Below are 14,436 nucleotides of genomic sequence, written 5' to 3'. Positions count from 1 at the left end.
AAGGGAAAAAATGATGCATGAAAATCATGACGAAGGAAAGGAAGGAATGAAACACGGAGGAAAGAAGAGTGGAGAAATGAAGGTTGGGATGTAAGGAAGGATGGATGAAATGCGTGAAAGAAGGAAGAGTGAAAAGGAAAATGATCAAAGATTGGAAAAAATGTTGGAAAGAAGGATATGGAAACAAGGATGTATGAAAGAACAAATAAAGGGAAGAAAATGATATGAAATGAGGTATGAAAGGTAGAAGGAAAGGTGAAAGACAGGAGAGGGAGGAAGGGTGTGTGAAATGAAGAAAGGAGGAGAATATATCTAATTTAGAAACCCTGAAATATATAGATAATATTGAAACCCAAATTCAGGGGTTTACAATCCTGCTCGAGGGCCGCTGTCCTGCCAGTTTCCCATTTCTCCCTGCTGCAACACATTGAATTAAACAGAATTATGGATAAAAAAAAAAATAATTTGAAACCCTAATGCTGCCTTGAAACCTTACTTGGATGAAAGCCTACACTAACCTTTGATTGATACATAAATTTCGTCTTGGAAGCTTTTGTTGCAATTATTGGCGGATCAATATTGCCATGCTGAAGAAGGACATTCACGAGAGTGATCAAGATCAACATTTGAACGTCCACTTTCCAAACTCTTTTCCAGCTGCCGATGTTTTCATCCGGATCAGAACCGCCCTCAAGTCCGACGTCACAACTCTGACAAGATGGCCGGGAGTTCGGTGCTAAAGTGAAGAAGGAAACCAAAACACTGGCTGCTTCCAGCACACGACGACGAGTTAGTGCGAAGATCACTGCTTTGAGAATCCGCTCTTTCGAGTTCCATATGTGCCATGCCGTGGTTGTTGTTGTTTGAGGCCGCGACTAGCAGACAACGTTCGGTTGTCTGCTACGATTGGCTAGCGAGGTAGCGAGCTAACAATGCTATCGGTCCAGCGAGCTAAAACTGTTACCGAAAGACTTCACTTTTACGAAGTGACAGCGGGCTAAGGGCTTTGTAAAAACTCCCATTTGAGTCCCGAAGAACATGACAAATTGCTCCCGTCTCATAGCGTCTTACGGTGGTCGATTTAAAGGGAGGAGTTAAGTAACTGGGAGCTTATCGACTGTCTCACTGTTAGCAAACGTCTGTTAGCTTGTCCAGCCGTTTAGGATGCATTATATTTTAGGCGGAAGGGTCTGACTCTATTTGAACTCTACAATAGCTGCCCAACAGTACCCGGACCTTGTAGTCCCGTGGGCCCAGCCGCTCACATTCACGTCACCCAACGAGCGGTGGATATTAGTTTTGCCAAAGAGCTCTAAGCCAATCCCACCATGGCCCACCCCCCTGGGAACCTGCCAGGCATGCAGGTAAGCCCTGCCTTTTTTGGTCCTTAATGCTAGTGTAAAATTTCAAAGATTAATTGAATCACACAAACCTGCGTCAGGTTCGAATTGTTCTTCTTAAGACTATTCATTTGAAGTCTCATTGCCCTGTGACAAATTTCAAGGAAGCTATTAATCTACAAAGGCGTGATTTGTCCCTCCTCCCCACTGTGCATATGCCAATACTCATCCATCCCGGTTAGAATGTCAGAGTGGACCCAGAGGAGCTCTTCACCAAGCTGGAGCGCATTGGCAAGGGTTCGTTCGGCGAGGTCTTCAAAGGCATTGACAATCGGACTCAGAAAGTGGTGGCCATCAAGATCATTGACCTGGAGGAAGCCGAGGACGAGATCGAAGACATTCAGCAGGAGATCACTGTGCTGAGCCAATGCGACAGCCCCTTTGTCACCAAGTACTATGGCTCCTACTTGAAGGTGATGCTTCAGACAATTAGTTTCCTTTTGATGGGACTAACAGAACATCTTCACCACCCACATTTCTCAAACGCGTTATTGATTCCTGTGATGTGCCTCAACTGTGTAGGACGCCAAGTTATGGATCATCATGGAGTATTTAGGAGGAGGCTCAGCCTTAGATTTGGTGAGTCACGCTCTCTTGATTCTTGTGAGAAAAAAAATTATGTGCAAACCACGACATCTAATACATTTGTGATCATCAAAAGTACATCTATATGGAAATACACTTTTTTCAGGTACAGTTATGGTCAGACTATGCGGCATGCACTCTCAGGAGACTGATGCAGCATGAATAGATATGCACAAAAAGTGCTGCAAATTGTACATTTTGGTTTTCAAATAGTCATGGTGGCCATCAAGCTCCAGCCGACATTTTGACTAAATTAATTAATTCCACTCTAGATGCTCTGATTTCCTTCAAAGTCAGTATTTCGGTGCAACTCTCAAAGCGCGGCCCGGGTGTGCGTGTGGGTCCTCTTCATCGGAGCTTGCGATCTTTAATTTTGCTAAAAATGTAGGCAGGTAGCAATTGGAATTTAGTGTTATAATGTTCGAATTAGCACCAAGCAAAGTTATGGATTTTTTTATGTTTTGTCTTTCTAAGATGGAGCCAGGTGCTCTGGATGAGACCCAAATTGCCACCATTCTGCGAGAGATCCTCAAGGGGCTGGAGTATCTGCACTCTGAGAAGAAGATCCACCGGGATATCAAAGGTACATTGTCATGCACAGTTTGGTTTACAACGTAACCGCTGTATACATGCATTAGAAGAGACTTAAATTACTTGCAGAAGAACATCCGAACTAAAAGGCAAAGGATTTTGGACAGCTCTGTCATCTTTGTTCCATCTGTGCTGCATGCTACAATTAGATTAATGGTGGATCCACATTTATTATTTTTTTTTTGTTTCCAATTTTGTTCTGTGTGAGAAACATTTGGCTTGTCATAGTTTACAATCGAATTAACGATGACCTAAGTCCAGAATTTTAGAGGGCACCTGTGCTCCCTATGATGCTCTGGAACAACGAGCATGATTGGCTATCACCCAAATGCATCTTGAGGCATGCTGACGGTGAACTGTTTTCCTTGGTGTCTAAAATCTCTTAAAATTATTATACATTATATGAATACCTTTTAGATACGGAAAATACTGTCGTCTTAGTCATACTAAGTAAAGTTTATCAACTATTTAGTTGTTGACATTCATAATTTGTAATGACCAAAAGTGCACAGGCTGGCAGATTTATTTTTCGAATCAAAATAAAAAAACTTTCTTTTTTAAAAAATTCATTGCACAAATTATAATGACAGTGATAATTGTGGTGACTTTAATCGTAAATGATAATTCCGTGTCAACTCTACTCACCCCAGCGGCAAACGTGCTGCTTTCTGAGCAAGGCGAGGTGAAGCTGGCAGATTTTGGTGTGGCTGGCCAGCTCACGGACACCCAGATCAAACGCAACACTTTTGTGGGCACGCCTTTCTGGATGGCTCCTGAGGTTATAAAACAGTCTGCATACGACTCGAAGGTGAGTGAAACGCGTCATGATACAGGAGGTGTCCATGAGGAACCTTGAAGGTCAAACAAAATCTTTCCCGGGACCACAGTCAACCCAGATTTCTTTAGCGTTTAAAACTATTTTGTTCATATGAAATTGAATTAATCTCTCACAGGGTCAGACTGCTGCTGTTCCCAAGCTCAAAGCAACATGTAATCATTACTAATACCATACAAGTGAAAACAAATGAAACCATTACAGGAAATGCAGCTCACCGAATGGACATTTTTATGTAAAAGATTTGTACCTATCTGCATATTTTTGCGCTTATGTAACGGCCCGCTCTTTCTAACGTGACATGTTCGGTGGAGGAGTAGCCAGCACTGACTACTGGCTGATAACAGGCTGCATAATGGAACATTCCATTTGAGTCCCTACTCGTAGAACTGCAACATAACGTAACACCAAGTGCACCTTTTCAACACTTTTTATTTATTATTTTATTTTTATTATCTATATTTGCACTGGAAAGGGGAGCGCTCCAATCTTGTTGTACACCAAGTATAATGACAAATGACATGCTAATTGTGATTCTCAAATGATTATTTTTGTTATTTACCGTTTTTTTTTTGTATTTGTAAAAAGATCGATTTAGTCATGACAAAGAGTTATAATCCATCAAAAATAAAATACTTTTTCCAAGATGGTGCTAGTTTTATGATAGTAATGTGAAAGGAAGAAAGTCATGTTTTAACACGTGACACTATGTTTCAGGCCGATATCTGGTCCCTGGGCATCACAGCCATTGAGCTAGCGAAAGGCGAACCGCCACATTCAGAACTGCATCCCATGAAGGTTTTATTTCTAATCCCAAAGAACAACCCTCCAACTCTGGAGGGAAACTACAGCAAGCCTCTCAAGGAGTTTGTTGAGGCTTGCCTGAACAAGGAGCCCAGTTTTGTAGGTATTTCCAGCTGGCCATTATGTTTCCCTTCAGCCTTGCATTTAAAAAAATGTTTTTGCGTGCTTCATTTCTGCAGAGGCCGACTGCCAAGGAGCTGCTGAAGCATAAACTGATTGTACGTCATGCGAAAAAGACATCCTACTTGACCGAGCTGGTGGACAAGTACAAACGGTGGAAGGCAGAGCAATCAAGAACCACAGAGTCCAGTTCGGATGAGTCAGACTCGTAAGCGTTTATTGCTACATTATAAAGTATATATAAATTAAAAAAACAAGTTCGCAAGTCCATTTTCTTTCTTGTGGCGTAATTTTGAGTTCAAATTGACTTGGCAGGAAAATACACCCGTACGTACTGATTCAGCCACTCAGAGCGTCGCTATCCTTCATCACGAGACGCATAGCGCGCTGCTTGCATTGCTGATTACATCCGTGTTTTCCCGTCCTGTAAGTAATGGAATGTTATCAGAATGGCATCCTGACATGGGTCATGCAGTTCTAAAATAGCATTGATGAAGCCACCCTGGTATGCAAAAGAAGAAACATAACCAGCAACTACCCAAAGCAATGTTCATAAAACTACAAAAACAAAAATCACCAGTGTAGAAGGTCCGCGGTCAATTTCAACACGACCAGTCTTTCAATTTCTTTGTTTACAAGTAGGACACCAGGATTTAGGCATTGAAAGGGGAATATTGTATATTATGGGAGGTTTGTCGTCGTGAGTACACGTTACGTTGTTTGTGCCGTATTTTTGTTTCTCTATCTTGCGCTCTCTCAATTATATTATACATGTTTAAATGTGTTTGTATCATTCAATGACCTGATCGGTTGTTTGATATGTTCGTTAGGGAGCAGGAAGGGCAGGCATCGGGCGGAAACGACTTTGGCAGTGACAACTGGATCTTTACCATCCGAGAGAAGGACCCAAAGAAGCTACAAAATGGCGAGGGACAGTCAGGGGCAACTGAGCAGGTGTCAAATAGTCACAAATTCTAAATCAATTGTGATTTTCTTTTTTTTTTTCAACGTAGTAGTTTTTCTACTTTTCCTTTGACATTTAAGCTTCTTCGGGGGTTGCCACAATCCTTCTATCGCTCCCTGTCCTCAGCATCTTCACTTTTGTCACAACAGGCTGTCTCCTGTCTCCTGTCTAGAAATCAGACAACATGGCTTGTCTCACATACAACCTTTAAACATTTCTTTTTCACTTTAGCTGGTACTTTTCTGTCGTACACGACACAGAACGCTTTCCTTTACCCATCCCAACATACCTGTACATTAAACTCATGCAAAATATTAAGCATTTATAATGAGTATAATTTTTTGGGGGTGTATTTTTGCTCTGTGTGCCAGCTCAGTCCCTATCTTATATATCTTGATAGCGCTTCTGCTTAATTTTGCCTACATTACTGGTTTCTTCTAATCTTCTGTTATTCCGTGCAGACTAAAGACATTCCAAAGAGGCCTTATTCACAGAGCCTGTCCACAGTCATCACTCCTGCATTAGCCGAGGTAACAATTCAGCCCCAAAATCCACAATACAAAGATCAAGAGCCCTTAAGGTTAGTATCAAATATTTTTTTTTAACATTTCCAGCTCAAGGCCAGACATGAGCAAGTGAACCGGAACCCAGTGGTCCTGGATGATTTGAAGGAGGCCATCTTGCGGGCTGAGGAAGCCTACCCCAGCATTTCGGATTCCCTGGTGGCGCACATGATCCACAGGCTTCAAAGGTAGCACCTCCATGTTGTCCTGATTGGGATTGCCATTCTTCATCAATTTATACCATTCTTGTTTTTTTTGTTTTTGCAGTTTCTCCACAAGCAGGTCATCCTCTTCTTTCCCATAGCAAGTGGCACTAGGTTACCCGCCCACGGAACCATCTCTCTGCTCTTCTATAAGCACGCCTCGCTCTGCCATTGACCCGTTCACTCAGTAGCAGCATATCTCGATCAACATCTATTCTACCGGGACTCGTGCTGACCTTGCTATGTGGCAGTTTGCTCCGCCAAGAGACTGAGGCTCTCAAAGCCCTGAGACAAGACCTAAATCCAGGCCCTCCCTTTTAACCCAAGCTCGCGGTGTATCCCACTGGTGTATCCCACTGGAACTTTTTGAAAAAGCATGCATGGTGTGAACATCCTCTTTGCACCAACATGCCTCATGGTAAACAGCGTTCTTCATGGGGGGAAAAAAAAACTCAGGTAAAGTGCTTTAAGTTGACTGTCAAATGGGTGCAGTTGTCAGTTTGCAGGAGCTGAATCACTGTGTACAAAATGCCCCCCCAACCCCCTCACATTTTGTAGATGCTTCTACTGAAAAGGAACAGAATCTGCATTTTTTTTTTTAAAGATGCACGTCACTTCCTCATCATTTCAATTTTCTTTTTCATAAGTCCCTGATTTACAAAGCCCCAGACATAATTCTGGCCACCAAATAAATGACATTTGTAGCCATGAAATAAATAGAACGTGGCATGAAACGTTCTAACCTTGAAATTCTAATCCGCACACGAAATGCAAATTTGTGCATTTAATATTTCCAAGAACAACTTGTACATCTGGGTATAGAGCAATAGAGCACACCATAGCTAGAAACTGCAATATTCAATGTCCTAAATGTGTAGTTGATCCCTATCTTAGACTAAAACTCAAGCATACGCTTATTCCTGTGTAGCTTTAAATCTGGCCTCGACCTTAATGTTTCCGGAGAAGTGGCGCTTGATATGCTTACTGTCTGTTATGGCGCCACGGCTCTTGGCGGCTACAAATTCGATTTTTGCACGTACAGTATTACATTTTTCCCACTATGACATAAAAAAAAACAGGTCTGGTGCTCCGTAGTGAGTAAATCGAAACAGTGTTTTCTCTGTCTGCGTTTCAAGTTACAATCCTCACATTTCAAAGGCCTGCATAGCTCAACTATGTTTAAAGGATGGAGGGGACTTATGGGACAATACAGCCAAACAATGCCACGCGTCATGCCCTCCTCACATGAAAAGTGCCATGGTTTGTATGTTTTTTTTTTTTTTTTTTAATAACTAGTCTCCATTCCATTTTTTTAACTCCATGAAAATGTGGCACTTGCTGAAAGCAAACATTTTCACATTTGCTAATAGCCATGGGTTGCTATGTTTACTTAAGAGCTCCAGAATCTACTGTGCTAATGCAGCAATAATGTTGATAAGTTGTATCACTTGTCAGGACAGGTAAGAAGCAAATTAAAAAATATGGTATTTTTATAACTGCAGTTATGAAATTATGGAATGCTTAGCAGAAATAATAAAAAAAAGTTACACAAAAAATAAGGAAATAATTGTGTACATTTGTTTATCATAGCTGGCAGTTTATAGTACTGTATATAATTGCTTGAGTCATTTGAGAAGTTAAATATAAGCTTTTAAAGTGGCATAAGGAATAAAGATGTTACTGCAGATTGTATGACTCCACTGGTAATTTGTGCCGAAAACAGTTCGACATTTGTTTGTCTAATTTATACAATACACAAACCATTTTCGATACTGTCCTGTTTGAGGCGGTTAGGTGAGGTGACGCACAATCCCAACTGACTTTTACAAAAGGCAGCATGCACCAATGCACTGGTCACCGGTCAATCACAGCACAGACAAGCATTCACTTTCTCAACAATAAACAACGTAAAGCACTTATTCTCCAAATGTGGTACTCGCACACAGGCTCCCTCTAGTGGTAGACTAAATAATCCCTGCCTAAAAAGTTCAATATAACTGAACTTTATTTAGTTCAATATATCAAGTTTCCATCATCATCATCAATAGTATAATTTAATAATTTAAGTAGTTCCCGCCCATACTTTTTCCAATTATTTAGAGAAAATGTTAACGTTCAAACTGCATAATGTTACAGTGTCTTATATTAAATATACATTTAAGAATTAAAAGCCTTGCTCCTATTTATAGACACTTCAGCATTTTCCCTATGTAATTTAAGCAATTAAGTCACAGCTTTGAGGAGATAGGGTATTATGTAAGTGCACTTTGATTTGAGCAACAAAAGTAGAAGATGATAGCACGCACCCCTTTGGTTACGCTGAATCAAGAACCAGAACCAAATCACTTCTTCCAGCTGTAGCTGTAGTCGTTCATGATGATCTGTGTGAGTGCCATCTTCCCCAGGCTGGCTGGTTGCTGCAGCTGCTGGACGGAGGCCGGATGGAGGCCAAATGCTGAGAGGTCCTCTGACCCACTTGCGCACTATAAAGATAAAGATAAAGATGTCCTTTATTAGTCCCACAATGGGGAAATATCCCAAATAAAAAAAACTAAAATAGAGCAGATTTAAAGGATTTAGCCCCCCCCCCCCCCCCCCCCCCCACCGGGCACTTTACCGGCTGCTTGGTTCCATGAATGTTCAGGATGGCTGTGGGCGCATGTGTGTAGAGAGTGGCCGAGAAGTTTCCTTTCTGTGTGGGCCGAAGCAGAGTTGTGATGGCGTGCAGAGAGGACGGCAGGACGGGCCCTTAAGGACAATAAATATATATATATATTTTCTTTCTCACAACCCCCCAGTCTCAGTTACCCTCCTTCCTTGGGGCTGCTCCTGAGTCCGCTACACACCTGTTATCTCCATACTGCTGATGTTCCGGTAGGCAGAACCAACCTGGCTCTTGACATTCACGCAGCGGGCCTGAAGAGTACATTTTTCAGCCTGTACATTTTTTTTCATTGAATAATTCTATCACTTTTAAACAAATATCTGGACGTCCACTGAAGTAAAAACTACTTTCCAGAATTTATCTCTATTTAGAAACAACACTAAATTCATATTAAGTGCCTGTCAGAATTAACTTTTTGGCTATTTTTCAATCCAGAGTGTATGAAGCATTTTTACTCAATTACAAAGTGACAGACAGTAATTTTGCCACCTGTGGTTACCTTTAGCGAATGCATCGCAGCTCCTCTAAAAGCAACGGGGGCCAGTAACGTCGGGGGTAGTCCTGCCTGAGAACCGGCCGCCGCCACCACGCTCTTGCAGTTGATGAGGAAGTTGACAAGCGTGAACGTGTGCGGCCCCTCCACGTACACCACCGACTCTGGCTTGTGATCCACGCTCACTGCTCGGCCCTCCTTGCGACTGCATACGAACTGTTCAGGATGACACTTGACAGGGAAATGGGGCGCCGCAAAGACAAGTTGGAGGATAACATTTACCGTATTTTTACGGCCATACGACGCGCTGCCTCAAAGGGCGCAACACCAGTTGAGGGTGCTATTTCCGTCTTTAATGCATATACTAGGCGCGCCGCATTACAAGGCGCTAGCTCGGCTGCTCGCGCTAGCACGTTCGCGCTAGCACGTTCGCGCTAGCACGTTCGCGCTAGCTCGGCTGCTCGCGCTAGCTCGGCTAATTTTGCAGTAAAGCGTATTGCAAAAGCATTTTTTATTACTGTTCATTAATTATTTTTGTTTATTTGGAATTGTTAAGTGTAAGTGATGACACTTGCAGAGGATACAGTTGGATGCTGATGCTGTCTGGCTTCTTGATCTTGTCCTGGACTCCCATCTCTTTCAGCCATGAGAGGCTGCCGCCTCCATCCTCGTCGTCATCGTCTTCTTCTGGGCCATCTGAGCAGCACTCGTCCTCTTTGTGCTCACAGCTCCTGTGACAGAAAGATTTGGATAGATAAATGGAGGGCTGAAAAATTAAAGCAAAAAACAAAGCAGGCACGCCAAATTACTAACATTACAACTATTAAAAATATCACATACGCCATTTACACACGTAATTTTTTTAACAGAAATTTAATGGCAACGTTTGAAATGAGGGCATAACTGTATGTCCAACGAATCAAATTTTCACATAAAAAAATGAAACTGAAGTTACAATATCAGGGCTCACTCTTTCTGTTGCCGTTCCTCATCGCAAACATTGGGTGGCTCTTTTCTCGTCGTCATTTCCTCCACTAGAGGCAGACTGAACTCGATACCTGACCATCAGTAATGACAAGAATTAATCACACAAACACACAATTGGCATTGGCAATGACTCACCTTCAGCCTTCATGGCCTCGCGGAGGCCTCTGGTGGTTGGAGAAATCAGGGCATTAATGCTGCCCGAGCCTCCGAGTCCAGCGGCCCGAAACAACACTGTGAACTGACAGTGGACACACGCGCGCATGCACACATGCACACAATGCTTCATTAGGTGAGTGTTGAGAAGAAGAAGCAAATAATATCATTCATGAATTGTTACGTTTCCTGCATTTTACTTGCCATTTATTAAAATGAAGACGGACATCTATACCTGATAGGAGCAAACATAGAAGTAAGGACACAGTCTGGTCTTTAGAAGACTGTAGAGTGATGACAGGCAGGCTGACCTGCACAAACAAAGAAATTATTTGATCCATGTGCATTCCATCAACCATGAACTTAGCCAAGTGTTTCCCAACCACTGTGCTCTGAAAGATTATCAGGTATGCCTTGGAAATAAACCAATTTCACTGATAAGTCTGAAAACAACAACAGAGGGCCCAACTGATTGAACTCAGAAAATTCACATGTTGAGGCACTTGTAAGTCAATGTACCACTTTTGTGAAAATTTTGTTTGGTAGAGTGCTGTGAGATAATTCTAAAAGACTTGCATCCTTACCATTCTGTCATTAGCGCCCGCTGTACTTCTGTGTTGTGTGCCCAGGGGGCGCTCTTCCCCGTAAACCTGCGCTCAGCGTTGATCCTGGGGAACAGCGGCACCCAAGACAGGCTGGGATGCTGCCAATAGATCAGACTCTGCTGGAAGGCACAGCGAAGCTCCGTGCATGACTTGGGATCCTGTAGGAGGGACGAAAAACTAAATACAAAGCCTTTCTTAAAACATGACGATAAAGTTGCTGTACCTGTAGATTTTGTGGCCACGTATTAAACTGAGCTCGGCAGTGCTGGCTGAGCCCTGAGGCCTCCTCCTGAGCTTTGGGCTGCTCAGACCATGACAGTGACAGCGAGGACGTAAAAAGAAGACGGGTCTTCAGGCTCCAATCGGCTGGATACTCTGTGCACAGACGGGTCGTAATGGAGAGAGGAGAAATGGCCCGTGGACACTGGAGGAAAAGACATAAGATACACAATACGGAAATTCATGGGAAATTCTAAACTCTGATGCGCCTCAAGAATTTTCAAGCTTGTCCTGAAGACCTGACTGTGATGTCTCAGTCTTGACATTAAGGGCACCATGTGAAAGGAAGACGTAGAAAAGAGATGTACAAGAGACAATACAATACAACACACCCCCTAATTTACCTTCAGCAGTGGCGTTTCTACATCTTGCTCATTTTCCTCAAAGAGAGAGTCATCTTCAGAGAGAGAACAACCTTTCTGGCATGGGAAAGAAAGATGAAGAAGACATTAAACATACAGCAGGAGCAACGACATGAACCAAATCTTTTGTTCTCAAATTGGGTTGGATGGCAGAAGGTCAAATGAACCCGGATAACCTCATTACCATTCATACAACAGAATAATAGCTTTGTGTTCAACTTAACAGTACCAGAAAATCCACACAAAGTAAATTTTTGATTAAATTGAGATGAGGTCATTGCCACTTACAGTTGATATTTACTGTCAAACTAAACATAAACCAAAGAGAATGACATCTTCTGTATTTAACCAAACAACTGAAAAGTCTACGTGCTTAATGCCAACACACAATGCAATGCGGCATAGACAGGATAACAAAACTGTCATCGATGTTAAAGTCATTCAAGTATTTACTGTTTAAACACAAATGGTGCAGAATCACACATTGACAGTAAGTTTAACAATACTCACATGCATATATTCATTATCTTCTGCAAAAAATAACTAACATTACGGCCCTTTCCATGTTCTTTTCCATTTATGTACATTCACAAATATTATTCTGCCTCCGGTAGCCCAGGCGCATACACAGAACGTGTGGAGTGCCCAAAGGCTCTATACTAGACCTGTCTTTGTTTTCCTTATACATTGTTTTGTTCACAATGTATAGGTATAAATGCCGCCAACGTCCAAAGGTGGCTTGTAAAAGTCTTTTCAAAACTGTCTGAAGGACGTGAACGACTGTCTGAAATTTAAAATTCTGACTCTAAATGAAAATAAATTGAACAGTGTTTGGTGAACCTGACCATGCCATTGACAGTTCGTATAATTTAGATAAGCAAATCAGCGCAGTGTTAAAAGCAAGCTTCTTTCAGCTGCGACTGATCGCCAAAGTGATTCTGATTCTTAAATCATACTTGTCCCCAGAACAGTTGGGAAAACTAACTCATACATTTCTTACAGCACATCTGGATGATTGCACTTCCTTGTATATTGGCCCGGATGCTTGACCCATTTATCACTTTTGCATCTGGTTCAAAATAAGGCTGACCGCCTTCTAACAGGGAGAAAGTGTTTTTGATCACATTAATCCTAGGTTGCAGTCGCTTCATTTGCTCCTTCTATCTTTTGGGATTCAATTTAAAACGCCATTATTACGATATTGTTTCCTATACTTACCCGAAACGTTGTTTGTGTGCTCAATAAGAGCCCTGCAGTCACGTGACCAGAAATTGTTATCATGTTCCTTTTAAAGTTAAATAACAAAAGTGACAAGGCGTTGGACTGCTAGACGTATATAATGGAATGAGGTCCCTCTGAACATTTCCTTTACTTTTGGAAAAAAAAAATGTTGTAATAGTCTTCTTCCTAGTATTATCTGGAATATGTGCAGCACAAAACCTTGACCAAACACCGGGTGGCGCTATAAAGTACAATACTGTAGAGCGCTATTTTACACGTTACAATCATATTTGACACATTACAATAATGTTGGTGGTCTTAAAGGGAACACAACATTTTAATACTAACAGATGACTTGGCATCCAAATATTTTGAGTATCCGAGAAGGTTTGTGAGTAATGACGCCGAGATTATATCCGTATCCTTGTGACATGTATGTCTTGGTGGTGCGCCGTGAGATTGTTCAAATGTAAAATATGTGCCGTAGCTCAAAAACCTGTTGGTCGTTTTCTTGCCGTCCAATATCTTCGACTTTGCTCATTAGTTCTGAGAAAGTCAAGTCGTCCCCTTTTTCTCCTTCCATTGCGGTCGGACTTTCTGCCTTTTCACCAACCGCTTCGTCGTCGAAATTGAGACATTTCTTCCTCGGGCCGTGTCTGTTCGCAATGTTTGCGAAAGGGTTCCTGCGTTTCACCCCATCACCCGAGCGTGTGTGGTTCTTGAAGAAAAGCGGCCCGGGCGAAAAGGGCCGAACACACGACGACGGCGGCGGCGGCGGGGAAGAGGCACTAGGCTCGGTACCGCTTTTGTCACTACTCGGGCTCGGAGAAAAAGCTTCGCTGCGGGCTCTTTTCCTTCGCATTCGCATAATGTCCGAGGGTCGTTTGAAGCTGGGAGAATAGCCCAACTCTTCAGACATTGTGTTTGGCCGGTAAATCCAAAACTTAACGATAAAGTCATGTAAGTAGAATCCACAGACAAACCAATGCTTTGAAATCCTGGCGCCTCACGGAATGACGTCGATTATTTCTTCTTCGCCGCCATCGTCTTGGTTGGTGTCGAATAAAATGGCGGTTGGCCAGCGTTCATGTGCGTTATCGCCATCAAGCGGCTTGGAGTGTGGATGAAGTACTGAACTGAGACATTTTATTTTTCGTGCTGTCAAGCAATGACTATTTTTTAACTAATAACTCGCAAAAAAATCCCTAATTAATTGCGATTACCACATGGACCTAATGCAAAACCATCAAATATTAAGTGTATTTTAACTCAGATTGTTCTAATATCTTTCTTTAATCATTGAATACGATCTAAATGGAGTCATATTTACAGGCGTTTTCCTTAGAAACAATTCTCAAAACGGATACATTTAGTTTTGTCCACAAGCACCACACTCCAGTATTAATTTCAGGGTCCAATTAAATGATCCTTTTGAGGATGGAGTCCATATTAGCAGAGCTGGCCAGCATCCCGGGGATTTTTTTCATATTTAAAATATGACTTAGGCCATTATTTTCAGAGGTTCACGATTGAATTGTGGATTGAAAGGTGAAAACAAACCAACATTTCTGCTTTTATTTCCAAGTATTTACATGTTTACCCAATA

The 14,436-nt window shown here is 42.1% G+C and overlaps 2 protein-coding genes across 3 annotated transcripts; one reads left to right on the top strand and one right to left on the bottom strand.

Annotated features, from left to right (window-relative positions):
* The first annotated feature begins 664 nt into the window (after positions 1 to 664).
* Positions 665 to 6,406, top strand: LOC148339625 (serine/threonine-protein kinase 24-like). 2 transcript variants are annotated; one of them, XM_088289436.1, is made up of 12 exons: positions 674 to 789; positions 1,217 to 1,364; positions 1,583 to 1,813; positions 1,923 to 1,979; positions 2,460 to 2,568; positions 3,227 to 3,384; positions 4,129 to 4,314; positions 4,395 to 4,543; positions 5,166 to 5,289; positions 5,761 to 5,829; positions 5,914 to 6,050; positions 6,130 to 6,406. In XM_088289436.1, exons 2-12 carry the CDS (start codon positions 1,329 to 1,331, stop codon positions 6,164 to 6,166), a joined length of 1,293 nt encoding a protein of 430 aa, XP_088145562.1. In that variant the 5' UTR covers positions 674 to 789; positions 1,217 to 1,328; the 3' UTR covers positions 6,167 to 6,406. The 2 variants fall into 2 exon arrangements, with proteins under 2 accessions (XP_088145561.1, XP_088145562.1); XM_088289435.1 differs by having other exon boundaries at positions 665 to 1,364.
* On the bottom strand, positions 4,521 to 13,902 carry donson (DNA replication fork stabilization factor DONSON). The gene is made up of 13 exons (XM_088289432.1): positions 13,327 to 13,902; positions 11,592 to 11,666; positions 11,192 to 11,392; positions 10,948 to 11,126; positions 10,599 to 10,674; positions 10,346 to 10,448; positions 10,194 to 10,281; positions 9,808 to 9,954; positions 9,230 to 9,428; positions 8,912 to 8,981; positions 8,683 to 8,813; positions 8,372 to 8,548; positions 4,521 to 4,759 (listed from the first exon to the last, which is right to left on the bottom strand). Exons 1-12 carry the CDS (start codon positions 13,747 to 13,749, stop codon positions 8,408 to 8,410), a joined length of 1,833 nt encoding a protein of 610 aa, XP_088145558.1. The 5' UTR covers positions 13,750 to 13,902; the 3' UTR covers positions 4,521 to 4,759; positions 8,372 to 8,407.
* Positions 13,903 to 14,436: the final 534 nt, after the last annotated feature.

The sequence above is a fragment of the Idiotropiscis lumnitzeri genome, chromosome 3, assembly GCF_059441095.1.
Source record: "Idiotropiscis lumnitzeri isolate Australia: NSW breed Sydney's pygmy pipehorse chromosome 3, RoL_Ilum_1.0, whole genome shotgun sequence".
In the NCBI taxonomy this organism is placed as follows: Eukaryota; Metazoa; Chordata; class Actinopteri; order Syngnathiformes; family Syngnathidae; genus Idiotropiscis; species Idiotropiscis lumnitzeri.
Note: the sequence above shows the minus strand (reverse complement) of the source record. Positions and strands in the feature narration are given on the sequence as shown.

Coding starts and splice junctions, on each gene's coding strand:
- donson (XM_088289432.1), bottom strand. CDS start 13,749: ATGTCTGAAGAGTTGGGCTATTCTCCCAGCTTCAAACGACCCTCGGAC. Junction 10,675..10,947: donor CGGGCGCTAATGACAGAATG/GTAAGGATGCAA, acceptor TTGTTTGTGCAG/GTCAGCCTGCCTGTCATCAC. Junction 8,549..8,682: donor TTCATGGAACCAAGCAGCCG/GTAAAGTGCCCG, acceptor TTATCTTTATAG/TGCGCAAGTGGGTCAGAGGA.
- LOC148339625 (XM_088289435.1), top strand. CDS start 1,329: ATGGCCCACCCCCCTGGGAACCTGCCAGGCATGCAG. Junction 2,569..3,226: donor GATCCACCGGGATATCAAAG/GTACATTGTCAT, acceptor TACTCACCCCAG/CGGCAAACGTGCTGCTTTCT. Junction 4,544..5,165: donor AGTTCGGATGAGTCAGACTC/GTAAGCGTTTAT, acceptor TATGTTCGTTAG/GGAGCAGGAAGGGCAGGCAT.